We start from the raw sequence: 20,152 nt of genomic DNA, 5'->3' as shown, positions 1-20,152 counted from the left end.
GGAAGAGATAGCTATCTGTGGTTTAGGTGAATTAATATGATTGCATCTCAAATGTTATATGATTTAAAAAAGAATTCTCTGTTTCTTTCGGGATGTTTTTTATTTCCTGTTTAGAAATAAACCTTTTCTCCTCCACCCCCTTTTCTCTCCCAAAATCATATACAAATTGTTCCCTGGCTTCTTACAGGGAAGACCAAGGGCAAAAGTATCATGGGAGAAAAATGGTTCTCCAATAGACAAGAACGAAATCAACATCCGCAACACTGAGAATGACACCATCATCTTTATCCGAAAGGCAGAAAGGTGCCACTCTGGAGAATACGACATGAAAGTGGAAGTAGAGAACTTGGTGGACAAAGCTACGATAGATATTCAGATTGTTGGTATGTTTTGAGAAACAGATATAAGTGCATGCCAGAGAAGAGGACTCCAGCCATTCCAAGGCAATATAAAACAGAGGAATCCCAAAGAACATCTTTCTTTACAGTGATAGCTCAATTACATGGATATAGATTTGTGGTCTCTAACTAAACCTCCCTACACAATGGTTGGTGTTTGTTGGAACATGTCAGTTTCTTTTTTTTTTCACTGTTATACTTTTCATGTTCTTGTCTATTCAGGATGCAAGCTTTTTCCCATTGTGTGGTATCCATAGCAAGAAACAGTAGTAAGTTCATAGTAACTTTGTCACACATGTAATGTGGAAGAAATCCTAAGTATTGGAATTACATGGAAGTAGGAAAGACAGAGAAGATAACACATCTGCTTTCCATTTTTACCAATCTATTTCGTTACATAATAGACAAAACTGGTAGCACAGTGTTTATAATAATTGTCCAACTTTGTCTTTTAGGAACACGTCTTCCACTGGTTTTAGTTTTTCCAAAATGTCTTTACACAATTAAAGAGCATATGCATACTAGAAACTGTACTCTCAAAATGGTTATGCTAAGTTTTCCATAATCCTGACATATTTTATCTTTGAAAACGTCTTTTGCAGCCTCAGCTTTCTTTTGACATTGGTTTTGGCATGTCTGCATTTAGAGAGAGAAATCAAACTAAGTGGAAGACGTGTAGGAAAGAGACAGATAGAGAAAGCAAACCGTGGGAAATGTCAGCTGCCGTATTTTCATTACAGATCGCCCAGGCCCACCAGAGATTGTAACTATTGATGATGTCTGGGGAGAAAATGTAAATTTATCATGGAAGCCACCAAAAGATGATGGCAATGCTGCCATTACTGGCTACACTATTCAGAAAGCAGATAAGAAGAGTATGGTAAGTAACAAGGAGTTGTTTAAAGGGCTGATGCACTCATGAGTTCTCCCTTTCAAAAATAAAACCCTTACATGCCTAAAATGATGTAGGTGGACAACACATTCATTAGTCAATATCCAGAAAATCTGCAAGACATGTCTAAAATTTCTAAAAATGTCTTGTTCATTGTAGCTAAACCCTAGAAATGGGAATGCTTTCAGGTGATGCCAAAGAGGAGGACTGAAAAGGAAAGAACAGGTGGATTTGAAGGAAGTAATTCTGGAGTTTTCTTTTTCCTTTGTCTCCGTAGAGAAAATGAAACCCCAAAATGTTAATTCTGAAGTCAGTAGGTTGCTACTAGAATCAAAACGTAGTGCCACTGCTTTCAAACTTGTAATATCCCATTGTGTAACTCCTTGTCACTCCTTAATACCCATGGCAAAATGGTACATATGAAATTCATAAACTGCTTTGAAATTTACAGATGAGAAGTGCAATATAGAGGCATATTATTTTCACTAAATTAACATGAAAAGTTCCTTAAAAGACAGTAGTTAGATTCCTACATTTCATACTTAACTGCAAATTTAAGCACTGGCTATCTAGGACAATATTTTTGGAGCTGCCTTATCTAAAGGAATCTTTTTGTCATGTGCCTACCCCTTTAATATATTGATCTGCTTCATGGTCTGATCAATTCAGTCTTCCTATGTCACTATTTCCCTTCCCACCCTTTTTTTTTTTCTCTTCACACCGTAAGAAGACATGTTCTCTATACAGTGACCAGCACAATGATGTCCCTTGTCTCTGCATTACTGTGTTAAGGAGAAAGCAACAACAGTAGTGTCAAGAGTCCAGTGTGCCATGGATCATTCTGGTCATAGTTTCTCCACATTCTCTGTGGTGGTGAATTTTGAAATTCTGGCACAGTTGGTCCTCTACAGAAAACTGTTTTCCCAAAGGACACTTTGCCTCTTAAAGATGACCAAATATCAATGCAAACTGTGGCATGGGGAACTCAGCACAAGTTCATTTTTAAGAAAGCAAGAAAACTATGTCAGGCAGAGTAAAGCAAAGCAAAAACACTGCTGTGGTCATATTGCACATATTCCATTTTTAGCATTAACTTCTTACATCTCAGTTTGTTATTTAGGCATTGTGTACTAGCATAGAATTCACATGTCCTGTTTACTGCTGCAAGACTAAAGCACTAAAACCCGCCTCCCCATCTGAGCCTTTAGATATCAGAGGACCACCTATATAAAATTACATTTCTCATGAACACACAACCTGTGGAACAGGGTGGGCAGATTAATGCATTGGCCTCTTGTGAGTGCATGTTACAGCAAATGAGTACATGTTACTACTTTTCCACCCCAGCCTGCAGTTTTCTTATCTGCAGCAGTACCTTCTGCCAGCAGCATAGAGTAAGAATGAAGGAGCCTGCCTTGCTTCACATAATACAACCTTTGTAACACTGGATTTCCTGAAACAAGCCCTCCCGGTTTACAATGCATAACAGTTCAGTAGATTGTACTTTCCACTCAGCCTTCACTGCTCAGCAGTGAATGTCATATTCTCATTATCAATTGTTTCATTAATTATTGTTAGCTTCATTATTCTAGTATTCATTAACATTCCCACATTCCCAAAGGAAAATCTTACTCCCACAGGCTCAGTGATTCTACCAGACAGTAGTTAATGGCTGAGAGATGCAGGGTGCTGCGGGGAAGCTTACTCTCTGGTTTTGTATCCTTCAGGAATGGTTCACAGTAATGGAGCACTACCACCGCACCAGTGCCACCATTAATGAGCTCATCATAGGAAATGAGTACTACTTCCGTGTCTTCGCTGAGAACATGTGCGGCCTCAGTGAGAATGCAACGATGACCAAAGAGAGCGCTTTGATTGCAAAGGATGGTTAGCTAATTGTCCATTCCTTGTCAAAAGGGAAGGGGTGTGTTCAGAGGCTGGAAGGTGATTAGAGGTAAAGCCCATATACCCAAAGCATTCCGATGCATTCCTGTCCCCAAACCCAGGTACAAGTAACAGCTAGGGCATTTTGTATTAGGATTTCTTGCTTTGTCACATAGTTCATAGTTGGGGTTTCTTTTAATCATGTGTGGGACATTTTTCCCATGTTTTGACGTTTTCTACAATCTTGGATCTCAGACTTGTGTCACCTTTGGCAGATCTAAGTCAACAAGAGCTGGAAGAGGCGTAAAGCAGCTGTTCTGTTAGAACTGGTGGATCACTGCCTCCCAGTGGAGAACTGGCATCAGCTGTTGCAAGTCCATTTCAGGCAGGATCCAACAGACAAGCATAACCCCTGCTTCACACCTCTTGCAGGTGGAGCTGGACAGATTCTGAATCTGTGGTCAGAAATCCTGACTGACAGTTTGATATGGTACTGTAAACTTCAAATAAATAAAACAGAAAATAACTGCTCCTTTATGGAAGGGAAATTCTCATGTAGGTGGTTTAAAGGAAGAAAATCAACCCAGGTCACCTGAATTTGTCTGAAAGGAAAGAATACATGACTGCCATGATGCAGAAGACAGACAACCTGTACAACCCATACAGACAGGCTGAAGGACTGAAGGTCCAGGGTACTGGACCTCCCTTTCATTATTAAAAAGGAAACTACCTCTCTTTTAGAAATGGGATCATGAACAAAAGTATAGCTATCTGAATTGCTTTTCATCACTGCTTTTGTGTCCTTGTCATGAGAGTAAGTATCAGGCCTAAACTTCACTCAAGTCAGTATGAGAGCTTGGATCAGGTTTCAGTGAACAAAGATGTTTAATGATACCTATGCATAGGAATAGATCTCAGTCTGTCCAGCTGTTTTAAATACCAACTTAGTTTGTAGGTGAAAGTGATTTATTGATGATAATCTCAATTGCAGAGCAGGGATAAAATGACAGTAAGAAACTATATTTTACTACTATGTCTTCTTTACACAAAAACTACATCCATTCAGGTATCTGTATTGTTAGTGCACTGAATAAAGCAGAAAGAAAATGGATTTTCAGCTACAGTGCCAGTTTGCAATCAGAGCAAACTGTGAAAAGTAATTGGCAATAGAGTGAACAAGGCTTGACAAGACAGGCATCCTGCTGTATGTCAGTCAGCATTCATCCTGTTGGATAACGTGCAGGGCACACAGGCAAAGACACAGAATAAATGTGCATTATTTTGTATAACACCTAGTCAGGAAACAAAGATAAGATTTCAGACATCTATACTATAGTATGACCAAGGGCTATAGTCACTTCACAGGCCTACTTCCAGCCTCCCCTACAAGTGCAATTACTGGAGTGACATTGGTACCTAAGGCAGTGCAGATTAGAATTGACTCTGTAGCTACTTAAGATGGGCGGGTATTTAGCTACATGCCATCACGCTTTTTATAAATGTTTATATTTTCATTTCATAGGTAAGGTCTACAAATACCCAGTTTACGATGATTTTGACTTCACTGAACGACCGATGTTTACTCAGCCTCTAGTCAACACGTTTGCTGTAGCTGGTTACAATGCTACTTTGAACTGCAGTGTTCGGGGCAACCCCAAGGTACAACATAGCTCATAACAGTATCAGTTAAAACATGAGAGAGTTTAACCTGATAATAAAAGTTGTAATACCTTTTTTACTATTTTTTGCATTAAAAAGCCTGGCTGAAGGCAAAAAGAATGGTGTGGGCTCTAAATACAAAAGACGTCCAGCTTCCCTGTGTTATACTCATTATAATAGTTACTAAATCCACAGATAATTCGGTGAAAGTGTAGAACCTCAGGAAAAGGCTGGGCTATACTGGGACCAGCACTGACAACAGATGTACAGTTAATACATCAGTAAAGGTTGTTACTAAAATAAAGCTATAATTATTCTGTAAAAAACTAATTATACTTTAAGTAAGTACGTTACAAGAATAGTCTGGGGACTACGCTGGTTCTCAGACCTACTGTTCAATGCATCTTTCACATTCTTTTGAATTGTGTCTTTTTGTGATCTATTTAGTGTTGTGAAAAGTGACCTAGTAAAATAAGAATGTTAAGAATTACAGTTTCTTTTCTATCACTACTGTATCTATTTTTTATCTTTTCTGGATTACTCAACTTTAAATGAACTTCACAAGAAGTGGTAAAATATTTCAGTTCATAAGTTTACGCATGTGGGCTTTCTTCTGTTTTTACCACAGCCCAAAATAACCTGGCTGAAAAACAAAGTAATTATAATGAATGACCCAAGGTACCGAATGTTCAGCAACCAAGGTGTCTGTACCTTGGAGATCCGCAAACCCAGTCCCTATGACGGAGGTACTTATACCTGCCGAGCAGTCAATACACTTGGAGAAGCAGAAGTTGATTGCAAACTGGAAGTAAAAGGTAAGGGTTTTAAAACATTACAAATGCCCTCTTTGTCTGAACACCATTTACATAGGAGTGGAAGTATGCAAGACAAATGCAAAAGAGAATTCAAACAACTTTTTTAAATTTCCTGGTTGAAAATGATAACATGGTTAGGACAAAATAAACTATATTGGTTGTTCTGTTCTCTTTTGGAGGACCAACATGCTGTGCTTATACTATATGATCTTTCCCCTCCTTCCCCCCATGCTAATTCACACCTTCAGTGACCGCAAGGACTTTTTCACAAGTGACAAAAGTTAGACTGTCACTCTCAGAGCTACACCACTTCCCTGAGAACCTCTAGTAAAACTCAGCCACAGAGCTCTACAGGAAAACATTAAGAAAATCATCTTGGATAACAGACAGGTCTCTGAAGGAAATGGCAAGGGGAGAAGGAGAAAAGGAAGAAAGATTACCTCAAGGCAGACTTTCTCTACTATAAAATTATCTATTGAACAAACCAAACATTTGCTTCCAAGGAAGTTTGCTAGCAAAATCAAGTAGTAAAACCCACTATTGTTCTCAAGGACACAAGCTAGTTGGTATAATTGCTGCACTTGCTTTAAGAGCAAAATACTCAAAACTATAGATTTTGCAAAATAAGCTACCCTTGTCCAACTGAAGACACATCTTTATTTTTATTAATGGATAAATTTTATGAATTCCAGATAGTTTAGCATTGACTGGGATATCATGAATGTTAATAGGGTTTTGATTGGACTACTAATGAATAATCTCAGGACCATATGTTTCTACTTCCTAGGAAAAGATGGTGTCGTATTTAGCTGGACTAACTCTCACCAAAGTCTTTAGTTTCAACTGCAGAATAAGCTAAGTATTTCTGGAAAAAAAAATAGTAGGACGTTCTAAGTAAAGAAAGCTGCCTAAAGCCAGCTGATAGGAAGTGTCTAACTTGGGCATTTAGGCTAGCTGAATATGGCCTTAATTATGCTATTGCCGTCACGATAGTCTATAATGAAAGCCACAATAGTTAATATCCTTATGGATAGTATTGTTTATTTTGGTTTTCATTTTCCATTTTCCGTGTTTTCTGATGTATCTTGTCCCACAGCTCAAATCTGCTAGCAGGAAGCCATTGCAATATATGTTTTGTCTATGAAGTTGAACATTTAACTAATGTAAAATAAAAATATGCATAGTATGTTTCTTAACTTTCATGATTTATTTTTAAGATACTGTGTTTAAAAGGTGATATCCTCATCCTGGAAATATGATTGTTTTCCTTAATCACAAGCAAACTTTCTATTTCACAGCATAACAGAAGACCTCATCACGTGAGAAGGTTGCTTCATCTTTTTTTATACTGAAAGGCCAAGTTAGTTTGCTCTTTCACTTAACTCCCTAAGTCCCTAAGCCCTAAAATTCTTATGTGCATTTACACTCAGTTGTAACTTTTGATCTGCACCACTTTGCTTGTAGTACAACCAAATACTACATTTTCAATACAAGAAGCTGTTTATTTCTGTCCTTTGTTTTACACAGAATGTTTTTGTATATAATGTGCAGAGTAATGTGAAATATTTTTAAGATAAGAAATAACTTAACTAATATCTCTCCATTTTAGGAAATACAAACTCCAAATGTTGTCATGGATTACGTATTATTCTTCAGTAATTCCTTTTCCAGCTGTTGTGAAATATAGATGCTCTGTTGATGTTTGAACTTCTTTTCACTGAATATCAGGACTACTTTTGACGCATAATACAAACACCATGTCACGATTCAGGATCTCTTTTAATATGCAACAGTTTCCAATAAATTGTTCACCAGCAGTGAGATGCTCTATGTTAGAGATTTAAGAGAGAAGTTTGGAGAGATTTTATTGCCTTTGATCACTCCTGATGGGGAATCTTATTTCTTAAGTTATAGACATTTATAGACTGGTATCTGAAACAGGTTGGGAATGCTTAGATCCTTTTCTAGTCAATTAGAATCAATATATATAGGGAAAAAAGCTATAGTTCTGTTCATTAAAGTGTACAACTGAGATGATGCCCACGATGATTTTTGCTGACAAATGTTTATTTAACTTTCATAGGTCCAGTTTTCTGAGTAGTGTTTTTAAATAGAGGGTACATGATGCACTCTGTTCAGGCTGCCAGACTCGGTTCACAGCTGATTCTTTCCATAATGGCTGCATTAAAAATTAAATCAAAAAAATTATGTCTGGCAACGCATCAGCAAACATTCAGTGTAGACAACAGTCAGGACAGTGAAGCACTAGAGCAGATTTCCTGCAGAGGTTGCTGCAAAGCCTTTGCTACCAAAAGCCTTTAAAAGCAGATTAGAAGAATGACAGCAGTACAATTTGTTAGGGTTATGATATGCACTAAATGACATCTCCATATTGCTTCCAGCTCTGTGAGTCTGAGAGGTTGACTCAGTTCTTAATATTGTTGACTTATGCTAGCACTTTAGTGAGTTTCAAGAATCCCCCTGATCATTCAACCCACAGGAAACCTTGGATCAATGCATGGGCTTTGCATCATGTCCTGAAGGTTGTATTAATCATCCTATCAGCTGGTTGCAGCATGTCTTACAGTCTCAGTTCCTCTCGCACCTTGGGGTTGCAGTTGAGCATATCTTTCTTATAGTGAGAATGAGGTTGTAAGAATTACTTCCTTTTGACAAGATTTAGTTCATCCTTCCTCACTTTTAAGTAAAACCTCTCACACCCACTGACTGTAACATAGACATTTGTAGACTCAAAAAAGCCTCTTTCTTCTCAAGGAACATAATATTTAAGAGAACAACTAAAAAAATAAATACTATGCTATAGACATTTTGCTCAGAGTACTTTTATTTTGCATGCCACCTGAAAGAAGTCCTGAAAAATACAGACTGTTAGAATCCCACATAGACTATGTTTTAGGCTGCTTTTTTAACCTACACTCCACCTCCCCTGGTTAATGGTTGGTTTATGAACCTGATTTCCTACCTTCCATTACCTGGTGCAGTCCTACTCTATCTCACCAAGCCTGGTATTGTGGTTCCCTCTGAATGCTTTGGGCTGTGAGTGGTCACGCTTGAAGAGATTTCTCTCTCCATCCTGGCAGGTTTAGCCATTATTTTAGGCTCCTTTTTGAAGACTGCTTAGACCAGTTATTTGTAAGGCTTAGACACAGGACAGCTGTTGTAAGGGTCAGTGCTGACACTCTTAACATGACTGGCAGTTCAACTGATGAATTCAAAGGGAATAGGATTAAGTGAATACAGCAGCTGTAGGTTGGCAAACCAGAGTAGGCTCAGGGTTTGCTATATGCTACAGACAAATGCAAATGAGTATTAAACAGCCGGAGCATAAAAACATAATCACATCTTATTTCACTATTCTATTGACTTAAGTGTTGAATTATCATTCTTTTAATTTGCCAGCCTGTTTGTTCATTTAGGAGGACTCCTCAGATGACTGCTCATCACATTGACACAGAGTAAAGACTTACGGATTTCTGACTCACTGGAAACAGATTGCAGTGTGTTTGTGTGTGTTTATAGCATATATATAACTTTGACCTGGTTCAGCTTTATTCCAGCAAGTAACAATCAAGGTCTGGATTTATAAAATTATGAGATACAGTTGAATGTTGCCTGAATAAGACCAACAGGCTCAAGGCTATGCTACCTATCTCGTGAATGTATTAGCTACAGTGCTATTAATACAGATCTCTGGATATTATATCATCCTATTATTACAGATCTTTTGATAGTAAGCCATGCTAAAGAGCTCTATGTCATGCAACAGTATATATTATAGTAAGTGACTTTTCTTTATGTTGGCTAGAGTTTCTTTTACCCCTCTATTATTTCTGAGGTATTGGAGATCTGAAATTTATATATATAAATATGCTCAATCCTAGGAACGTCAGAACTACTCACAGAACAGTCTAGGATTTCTGATTTTGCATAGTATTTAAACAACTGAGTACCTATGAATACTCTGGCTACGAAGACTATCAGTATGCTACAATTTTCTACTTTTTTAGCCATTTCCTTACATTATTTTAGGTGTAAAACTAAAACCCCTAGTTGTTACTACATTTGACACTTACTTCCTGGAAAAGTTTTAGCGATAATTATGAGCACAATAGTAAAGACTATAAAACTTTATTTTTTCCTCAAAAAAGGTTTTGCATGTACTGATGTCATTTCAGACAGACAGCACTTTGTTCTTTTGTTTTAAGTTCTGCTGAGTGAACTTAAAGGTGGCAGTTCTATAAGCTGCTCCATACAATTGCATATACAATGGCTTCTATTGTAAATATAATCGTGCTGTAAGAAGTCAAGTAATAGATCATAAAAAAAAAAATAACTCTACCTCATATATCTTGGAAGATAATGCATACATAGAATTTCATTATAAATGTTTTGTATTCATCTTCCTACAGAAAATATTGTATATATCTTCTAAGTTTGTTGAGGTAGATGGTGAAATATGTAAATTTGTAAATGTAAATCTCCCATTGCAAGCAGGAAGGAACTGATTCCTTGTCAGCTTCACTGAGGTCAATGGAAAGATTCAGACAGAGCACCATACTTCTTTTATTGTGAAACAAATGGGTTTAAAGAATGTTTATCTTAAGAGCGAAATGAAGACTGGTGATCATTCTAATAGGTTGATGATAGAAAATATTCTGTATGAGAAATATGTTTTAAAGAGGTGTAAAGATCAACTGGGAAAAATTTCAAATGCGAATAAATACCACTATAAATATTCTAATTCTGCAGTGATATATCAAGGAGTAATTAACCCAGGACAACCATTCTTCTTGGCGGGGAATAATCAGGTTTATAATAAGCATACTCCTCTGGGTATTCCATTTCATTCCCTTCCTCTCTTTCCACATGCAAACGCATTTTCTGCATGCAAAGTGTGTATTTATTTGCTTTTTTAGATTAAACTAGCCAGTGTCTCATGGCATACAATGTATGTCACATGAGCAAAGAAGGCCAAATTAATCAAGAATATGGGTATTTAACATCAGAGTTACAAAGGGTTGAGACATAGTTCTGCTATGCCATTGGGCATAGAACTACCTGCTACCTATCAATTTATTTCATCAGCATGATGACCTCTGAACAAAACCTTTAGATCTTTCCAGGAGATAGAAATTTGCATTTCAAAAACCCCAGCTCTCAGTTAGTTTGTAGAATTATTGAAAGAGCAGAAGTATCATACTAATATTTTGTGCTTAAAAGGCATTCTTTATTACAGATTAGTCTTTCGTTACAAGCTAGTTCTCAGAATCACAACCCACATCTAAGCTTAACCCATACAATCTAAAGATGAAATCTTGATACAAATGAAATCAGCGAAAACTTTAGTTACAAAGATATAATTTTACTTCATTTCCTCTAGAACTTATTTTAAATTCAGGTTCCGTAGTGTTCAGAGAATGTGGCTGTTTCTATAGAAAGGTGTTTGCTTGTAACCTTGCCCAAATCTAGAATATTAAGAGTGCAATTTTAAAATTTCAGAGGTGCCCAGAAACTAGTCTGCAGTATATTATGCATCCAAATTTACTATTTCAAACCTAAAACATGTTAAGAAGTCAGATTAGATAACGTTCCTGTAGTTTTTTGAAGTATTAAGGTTTTTTTTTCCTAAAAGGCTATAATAGCTAGAAAGTTGAGTGCTTTTATATACATACACAAATATAAATGTATACATATCGGTGTTATATAGAGTCAAAATGCTTAATTAAAGATAAGGGCTCCAATAGAGTAAATAGCATGCTTTAAGTAATGTGTATGTGGATATATGACAAAGTACATACTATAGTACACAGGTACGTAATTAGTCTGTACTTGATTATTTTGCCTTATAGAGTTTCAACATATATATATATGCTTCAGTGTTACGTGTGTGCTTTTTTTTTTTTTCCCTGGTGGAAAATACTATATATATATATGTGTTGGCTTCTTTGAAGCTACGTTTGGAAACATTTATCTTAAATGTTAGTTGCATAATTTGGTTCCAATCTATACTTTAGACTAATTACAAGATTTATAGTTACTTGTAGATATTAATATAGCCTTTACATATTAATGATCATTTTGAAGTGGAACTGGTTCCCTACCTTTTACTCTTCATGTGTTTCTATTCCTACATTTTTTACATGACTAAGGATTAAAACATCATCTTCACATAATCGTAAGCATAATTTCACTCAACGTTTTCTCTCTACTTTTGTGTTTGTGATTAAATTGTTACTTCTCTTTCTTTTTCCCTTAGTTACACAGTAAGGATTTTTGAATGTATATTGTCATCTAAGGTAAGCTTTCATATGGTTCTTGCATATGAAGCTTATGAGTATGTGTCATACAATGTCTGCCTAGTATGGCATGATTTTCATTATTTCACCTAATGAAAATGGTTTTTATAATGAGTAGCATGACAGTTTTAATGCACAAATCCAGATTTTTAGGAAAATTGCTTGTTACAGTAATTCCTTATTAGTACACCTCGTTACCTTCTAATAGTGCATGTTTCAATGGAATTTAACAGTGCATGAGTTAGCACGATTAATTAGCATGAATAAAATGCAAGTAATAAAAGAGTATTTTTCATTCACAGTCATTTATTCTCATACAGGAATATACCTCTACATAACTGAAATATTTATTCCACAGTTAATTTCATTTAAAAACGAATGATTCTCATCACAGTTGCACTTCATGGATTGAAAAGAATGCCAAAAAGCATGCTTTTTTTTTTCTGTCTGTATTGTGCACCTACCTACGGTCGGGACTGAATAGTTCTGCAACAACGATGGTGTTAAATGAGATAGCACAGTCTCATAATCAATAGTAACTAATAGCACTTTAATTGGATAATCCTTGTGTTAATAAAGGTTACAAATTCCTAAAATCTGTACTCAGGATAAACACTGTACGTAAGTATCAGCTCAGTTGCATTGGGCTGAAGGATTCAGAGACAGTGATATCTTCATCTTGGCAATGTACTTTTGCTTTAAAGCTTTTGGTGTGTTCCAGAAAAGGCTCAGAAGGTAAGTGCAGTTATTAGTAGGTGGTTTTGCAATTTGCAACAGAATACTCATGCAGATTTTTAAGAGGAATAGTAATGGTACGTAGCTTTCTTAAAACAAATGCCATCCTTCACCTCGAGACAGGGTAGAATCTAATGTTTTTTAGCAAAATATTTATCATTTTCCCACTGTTCCTTCCAAAAGACATTTGATTTCAGTGAAATTAACAGAACTATCCATGTGTGACTTTTTTTTTTCTGTGACTTTTTTTTTTTCAGTAACATGAAATTTCACTCATAATTTGGACTATTTTTATTAAATTCATGCTTCTACGTCACTGAGATCTGGGGTGCCCTGGCTGGTCTGTTAGACATTACATACGTGTATTTCCTGAAAGAAATATTTTGTCCTGGATAAAATTATTAAATGCTCTTCAAAAATCTTTTGCCACGTTCTTTTTTCTAGAACACCAAAGAAAACACTGAGTACTCCAATGGCTTTCTTATAAGCCCAGTTTTCTATTATAGCAGTCATTTAAAATAGGTTTTGTTCAGTTTTTTACTCACAGTGGCTAAGCCACAGCCATGAAGTACACAGGCTTAAAAGGCTGTGAATGGTACTTTTTATACCTGTTGAGTGAATGTTGGCTCCAACCACCACTGAACTGAAAAATGGCGAAGGGAAAAAAAAGAAGTTTAGTTTCACAGAAACAGAAAAAGAAGTTTTGGCAGTGCCGGAGGAAACGCTGGGTACAAAATGTCCCTATTTGTCATCAGGGCTTGTAAGCCAGGACACTGACTGCAGCAAAGGAAGACAGTGGCCACAAGTGTGGAGTAGGTCTCACCTATGGATTGGTGCAGGTCACAGCTTTGAGATCACGCAACAATAATTTCAAGCCATAAGAAAACTCAGGCAGAAATTGCTTTCAGGGAGTAAGCACCTGGATCCAAGGTGATTACGTGTGGTCTATTTTTTATTCAAAAATGAATCCAAAATCTTTCTTCAGAATTCCGCAGCAGATGAAAGTTTCAACTTCATCACCTCTCTCTGGAATCCAAAGGCACCAATATCTAAACTCCTGGCTTTTTTTCACATGATTCTTTCACATATGTCATCCCACCTGTTATTTTCAAGCAACATGGTAAATATTTTGCTAAATACTTATAAAACATTTTAATACCCCACTAAAATAATTTGAATGTGTCCGCATGTTTTTACCAACTCACCACAGTCAGGTGTTTTCTGTACTGTTCCCCCTGGGCTGACTTTCACCTCTCACTCACTGTACTCCACCCAGCCTGATGGAAATCCAGGAGGGTTATTTGAGGTGAAGCTTATCACAGACTGTTGCATGGGGGAGAGATAAATGACTGAGTATATGACATCCTAGAAATGAAATTCATCCTGTGCAAGATGACAGGAAAGTTCTGTATAGTACAGGGATTAAATAATGGTTAAATCTTGCGCTAGACTTCTGAACAGGGATTAATTTGATCACATCACAAAATGAAGTATACAATAGGAACTGACTCAATCTTTGCTGCTTACACCAGAAAATAAAGGTACAAAGCTGTCGTTCCAGGGAGCTTCACACTGAAGAGTGTCTTATTCCTTGTTTGTAGGTGGGCTTTCGTTCTTCAGACTACTGATGGATGGCGTGCCTCCGCATATCATTGATTCATACATGCGTGAAGTACAGGCAGACAAAACTGAGGGGAAGTGAGAGTCCGTCCACAGTGTTTCCCCCCCCACTGCACTGGAAATTGGTAGCAGAATTACAGCATTTTAGTTCTTGCAATCACAGAACAAAGGTGTGGTTGGGGAATTTCTTTCTTTTTTTTTTTCCTTATCTGTTGTTTTTGTTTTCCCTACCTGCTCTTACTGAAAAGAACGAATACGCATGGATTGCTTTGGGTTGAATTGAAATGAACTGAAGACAACAAGCGTTTTGTAACGTTCAGCTTTATTTTCTGTTTGATACTGTGTTCTGTTTTTTAATGAAGAACGAGGAGAAGTTGTGTAATAAACCTGAGGAGGCAGTCAAAGTTTGTAGTTGGTGGTACAAAGCATATCTTTCTCAGACTGAAAGTACATGGATTAGCCAGTAGCTGTGCAATAAGACCCTTGGAGAACATACCTCTTTGATAATGTATCTTATTTACCTGAGAATTGTTTAACAAAATACGGTTTTACTATAACATACTTAATGCATTATGTACTTACTGATCATTTATGCTGAATATATCTTCCTTTAGAAGTTTTGGTTTCTTAAATCCAACCCATCAGTCCTCAACTGAACTGAAATTGTTTTATTTAATGTACAATAAATATGAAGTGTTTAAGATCTATCAAGTTCTCAGTAACTTTGTAGGTTTTTCTCTGGCTCATGTTACCATATTTCTTGTTTAATTTCCACATACTGTAAAGCAGGAACTTGAGCCCACCACAGTGAGTGGAAAAATATATCACCTGTCACTTGATTCAATGGGTTTACACTTTAAGATACATAATACAGAATGTGAGTAAAGATAAACACAATACATAATTTTATATCTATATATTTTCAATATTTTAAATATTATAAATGCCAAACATGACAACTTTCCATCAGTCTTGATCTGCATCTCTTCCTCAGTAATTCATGATGCTTTTGTAGGTATCGCAGCAGAAAATGGACTCAGGTCTTATCACTAACGAGTTTACCATGCGAGGCAAAAAGGTAAAATGGCTATATTACTTTTCCAACTCTAGTGTCATTAAGTATTTCAGGGGTGGGGGGTGATGATTGTAAATCTCCAACAAACTCTGAATTATGTGAGACATAAGGTCATACACAATTTGGCCAGACCGTCATTTCCCTATTGCCCTGTCATTTATTTACCAGCTCTCACTCTGGTTGTATACACAGGATAGGTTATGTGCTTACTGACTAATGATTGATCTCCAATTACGGTTTATAAAGATAAGGCTCTACTTAGACCAGCAGTACATTACAAGATGGTTACTTGATGTCAGCACATTTTCAAACATCCAACGATCAGTAATTATTCAATAAAAGAATATCTTACTACTAACTGCCACTGCTGAACTGATGTTTCCGCAGGTGAATTGCCACTTCTTTCCTTCGGGGGATCCAAATGCCTTTCCTCACTTTGTTCTGTAAATCTTACTCACTCTAAGATCCTTCTTCTTTCCCTCCTTTCTATCTTTGTGATTGTTTCTGTGTTGCCATCTGTGGGAGGAAGCAATTCTCCATTCCCAGTGATCCTGGACATGCCCCCACCTGCTTTCGCCCTACTCCTGCCAAAATCAGTTCTCTCCTACACATTCACACCTACTCATGAAAGAAGGCAACATGTCTACTATAAAGAAAATCTCATAAACGATTAATAATTTTTCTTTATTCTGTATCTCAAAAGTGAATCACAGCTCCCTTCATCTGTTTTGAAGCACAAGAGGCTGTGGGAAAGGGTCAGTTTAAATATACACAATGCAGGTTTAAACATTTAAGCACATGGCCCTTATTTAAAATAACACCAATCTGTTGAGATATGTTGTAGTCAGCACCAAAGGCTATAGTTATTGTGAGTTTGTGCTTTTCAGTGAGCCAAAAATGATGGCATATAGCCATCTGTACTTTGTATGTAATGTTTACAGTTTCAAGCTTATGTATCTATCTGCCCCCTCTGTGTTAATATACCATATCTAATAATCTGGAAACCAGCATAAATCTCAGCTTCTGCAGGCTGTCTGCTGATGGAATTAGCCATTCTAATTTCTACCAGATGCCAGCAGTGTTATAAGACAAGCTGAACTAAGCTGCTTTTCACTGTGTGGATGGTAAGCGTTATATTCAGATGCCCTTAATTCCTCCCCATTTGTATTGCTCAGCCTTTGCCACTGGCTCTAGCTCGGGTTTGAGGTGCACCATACCAATAGGAAGTACCGAGTATTGTTCTGTGGGTGGAATTGAGATCAGTGGGCACTAGTATGCTGTAAATTCATACTCTCCCTAACTATGCTTACCAGCCAAGCCTCTGGATTAAAAATTAACTGAAAATGACTTTGAGGGAATGATAGGATGCAGTGAGATATGAAGGGGATTTTTAGTAGATCCAAACCAGGCTGCAGAACCTTAAATAGGGAGTAACAAAAGATAAAGTTTTGATTCACAATGATTTGCCTATTGGTATTCTCCAGGGGTGGTGCTTGATGCATGAAGTAAAGTGACCAAAATCACAAAATTAAGAAAATTCTAATGAAACCTGCAGTTCATACCAGCTTAGAAGAATAAAGACATACCAAAGACAACAAAAACTGAAGTTAAAACACCCTAGAGAGGACAGAAGCAGCAGAATATCATGCTGTACAAGATATAGCCCAATGCTCCCAAGAAGAAATGTCTCCAAAGTCAGCTCACACTGAATTTCCAGGAAATCAGTGGACCTGAAAGTGACCTAGGAATAACAGAGAACAGCAAATGAAACCTGGTCATATGAGATAAAGCAACAGTAAACCAAAAAAGCTCCAGGGGAAATGAAACTAGCAGTGCTTTTATGGCTTATGGCTGTGTTCCCTGATGTCTTGTAATATGTGAAACCATTTTAAGTCTTCAGCCAGTTGCATTATTCATATCTTCCATTTGCTATGTACATTCTCGATCAACTAGTACGTGCTGAGGTTACAGCACTTTTAATAAGGTTTTCCTTTCCTGCACACTGTCATGCATCTGGTAGGAATTTAGTATTTTTGAAATCTCTGCCTTGGTGTTCAGTTTGACTTACACGGGTCAAGGGAAGTTATTAATTGGAATAAGAAGGGAGACCCAAACACGTACACACACAGAGAGAAGAATCAAAGCTAATTAAAAAATTATTAATTATTTCTAAGGGAGCCAGAGGAAAATATTTTGTCTTGACCATGGAAGGTAGGAATATTGGCACTTAAATATTCCTGTTGTATAAATACAGATCCATTCTCAAACTGCTGTATGTGGAGCTTGATACTGGCATTGTAGTTACTCATTTGCATTGAAAGATTATGGCAAGTTCCAGTCCGTTTTTCCTTCACTGAAAACAATCTCACAAATATAGAAAGAGGAGAAGAAAAAACACATGCAAATCTCTTAAAGAATGTTTAAATTGGGATATGCTGTTTATAAGGAGGTCTTTACTGAGAGTCAGAAATTCTAAAAAATATTCCTTTTATAAAAAAATGAGCTTCAAGCTTCCTCTACGTCCATTGGGGGAGCAGGGGAGTATAATATTGTTACCTTTTACAGAGCATTGTGAAGGGAGACTTACTTTATGAACGTCTTTTGTTGCATTTTGAGATTCTGGAGCAAAAGGCATTCTATTTTAAGCACGGTGTACTTAGTGTCACTTGATTTCCATGGCCTGCTTTCCTGACTGACAAGTAAAGCTGCTCCTTTGCTCAAGCAGAGAGAATTTGGAAGCAAAACTGTATCCTGAATACTGAGGAAGCACTGGAAGTCTAAATGCACTGGACTTGGAATTCTGTTCTTATGTTCTACGCTTTGTGGCTGAATACTTTTTAAAGTAAAACAAAACCTTCACCAAGCTCAGTGATAAGTTCATTAGGAAATCTATTTCTTCCTCTACTCATGTGGCTCTTATTTATTACACCACTTACTTTCCTCTTCACTTCTTTTCCTAGTTTGTTTTCTCTTTTTCCTCTTGCTATCACAAAAAGCTTAAGCAATCTCTCCATAAATACCAGCACCATTATGTTTATCAACCACAGCAATGCACAGGGCACTGAAAGAAACAGTGCTGGCTAAAACCCAAACCCAGTGATTCCAGAGGACTGGGGATCTGGCTGGTTGTGAACCTGTCACATTTCCCTTTGCCCTCCTCTACTTGGCTGTTACTGAATCTTTCTTTATTATGCTGTGTATTACCCCCTCCTTTGCTGGCAATTCTTCCCTTCCCTGTTTTGGCCCCTAATTCCAATTTCTATATCACACTGTACTCGGTGATCTGTAAGTTAAATAAGTGGATGAATGACATAGCACTTGGGATGCACGTACTGTTTCAAGGGATTTTGAAACTATGCTTTTGCAGATGTCAAGCATTCCTGACCCTTTGAGTAGAGAAATCTACTCAAAAACATATCAGACAAAGTGAATCGGTTCACTTTGAATAACAAGAAATGGCTCTGTCCAGGAAATTGTGTCTGGCCAGAGAGCTGCAGCCTCTGTCTGCCAATGGAATAACTTCAAAAATGATTTCTGATTCTACGAAGATGACATTTGGGTATATAATACTCATTAGAGGTTGTATATTACACTTTCTACTTCATCTTTCAACTTACACAGTGCTCACCTTTCCTTGGCCTCATTCAGAAACTATGTAACTTCCTAGAGATTCAGGGATACATCTAAAATCCTTTACATGACCAATCCAAATAATCGGATGTGCCACCATTTCTAACAAGGCATATTTATTTTGAAGTGCCTTCTCTAAGCACATCAAGGAGGTAAAGTAAGTCCTGAGTAACAGTGTCCAGTTGCCCTGTAACACGTAAGACCTCCATTCCCTGAGCAGCTGGTCTCCTCTGGTGGCAGAGGACCCCTTGCCTGACACAGTGGGGATCCTCACCTGCAGACATCACTACGGAGTCCTGCTGACAGCAGGGAGATCACCTCCTGCCCAAGCCTTGCCTTTATGCTTCACTCCAGCAAAACACCTCACCACCTGCCTGCTGCATGTACCCCTGCATTATAAGATGTGTGAAAGGAAAATCATAGAATGGTTTGGGTTGGAAGTGACCTTAAAAATCATCCAGTTCCAACCCCCTGCCATATGCAGGGACACCTTCCACTAGACCATGTTGCTCAAAGGCCCGTCCAACCTGGCCTTGAACACTGCCAGGGATGTGTCTCACCACTCTCAGAGTGAAGAACTTCTTCCTAATATCTAATCTAATTCTCCCCTGTCAGTTTAAACCCATTCTCCCTTATCCTGTCACTACGTGTCCTTGTATAAAGTCCATCTCCAGACTTCTTGTTGGCCCCCTTTAGGCACTGGAAGCTGCTCTAAAATCTCCCTGAGCCTTCTCCAGGCTGAACAAGCCCAGCTCTCCCAGCCTGTCTCCATAGCAGAGGTGCTCCAGTTCTCTGATCATCTTCGTGGTCTCCTCTGGACTCACTCCAACACCTCAATGTCCCTGTTGTGCTTGTGGCCCCAAAGCCGAATGCAGTACTGCTGGTGGGGTCTCACAAGAGTGGAGTAGAGGAGGAGAATCATGTCTCTGGACCTGCATCCTCCCGAGGCTTTCTGGGCTGCAAGCTCACACTGATAGCTCATGCGGAGCTTCTCCACCTTGTTGTAAGCAGAATAAGGAAAATCACAGCGTAGAGGGGGTGTTCCGCCCCCCCTGCCCAGGTCCAGCAGTGACAATCACGGGCGCACACACTCAGCACCGGTAGGAAGTACACTGTAAGGGCCCTCC

At 37.8% G+C, this 20,152-nt stretch overlaps 1 protein-coding gene across 1 annotated transcript; it reads left to right on the top strand.

Annotated features, from left to right (window-relative positions):
- Positions 1-187: 187 nt before the first annotated feature.
- On the top strand, positions 188-14,652 carry LOC104404174 (myosin-binding protein C, slow-type-like; the record flags this gene model as incomplete). Its single annotated transcript, XM_010012540.1, has 7 exons — positions 188-383; positions 1,139-1,278; positions 3,018-3,177; positions 4,697-4,833; positions 5,462-5,648; positions 11,926-11,965; positions 14,302-14,652. Coding segments are annotated over 6 exons (831 nt in total), but the record flags the coding sequence as incomplete, so codon positions are not given.
- Positions 14,653-20,152: the final 5,500 nt, after the last annotated feature.

Source organism: Nestor notabilis, unplaced genomic scaffold (assembly GCF_000696875.1).
Source record: "Nestor notabilis isolate BGI_N333 unplaced genomic scaffold, ASM69687v1 scaffold12074, whole genome shotgun sequence".
NCBI classification, from domain to species: Eukaryota; Metazoa; Chordata; class Aves; order Psittaciformes; family Psittacidae; genus Nestor; species Nestor notabilis.
The sequence above is the reverse complement of the archived record's forward strand: the minus strand, read 5'-3'. Positions and strand labels throughout refer to the sequence as shown.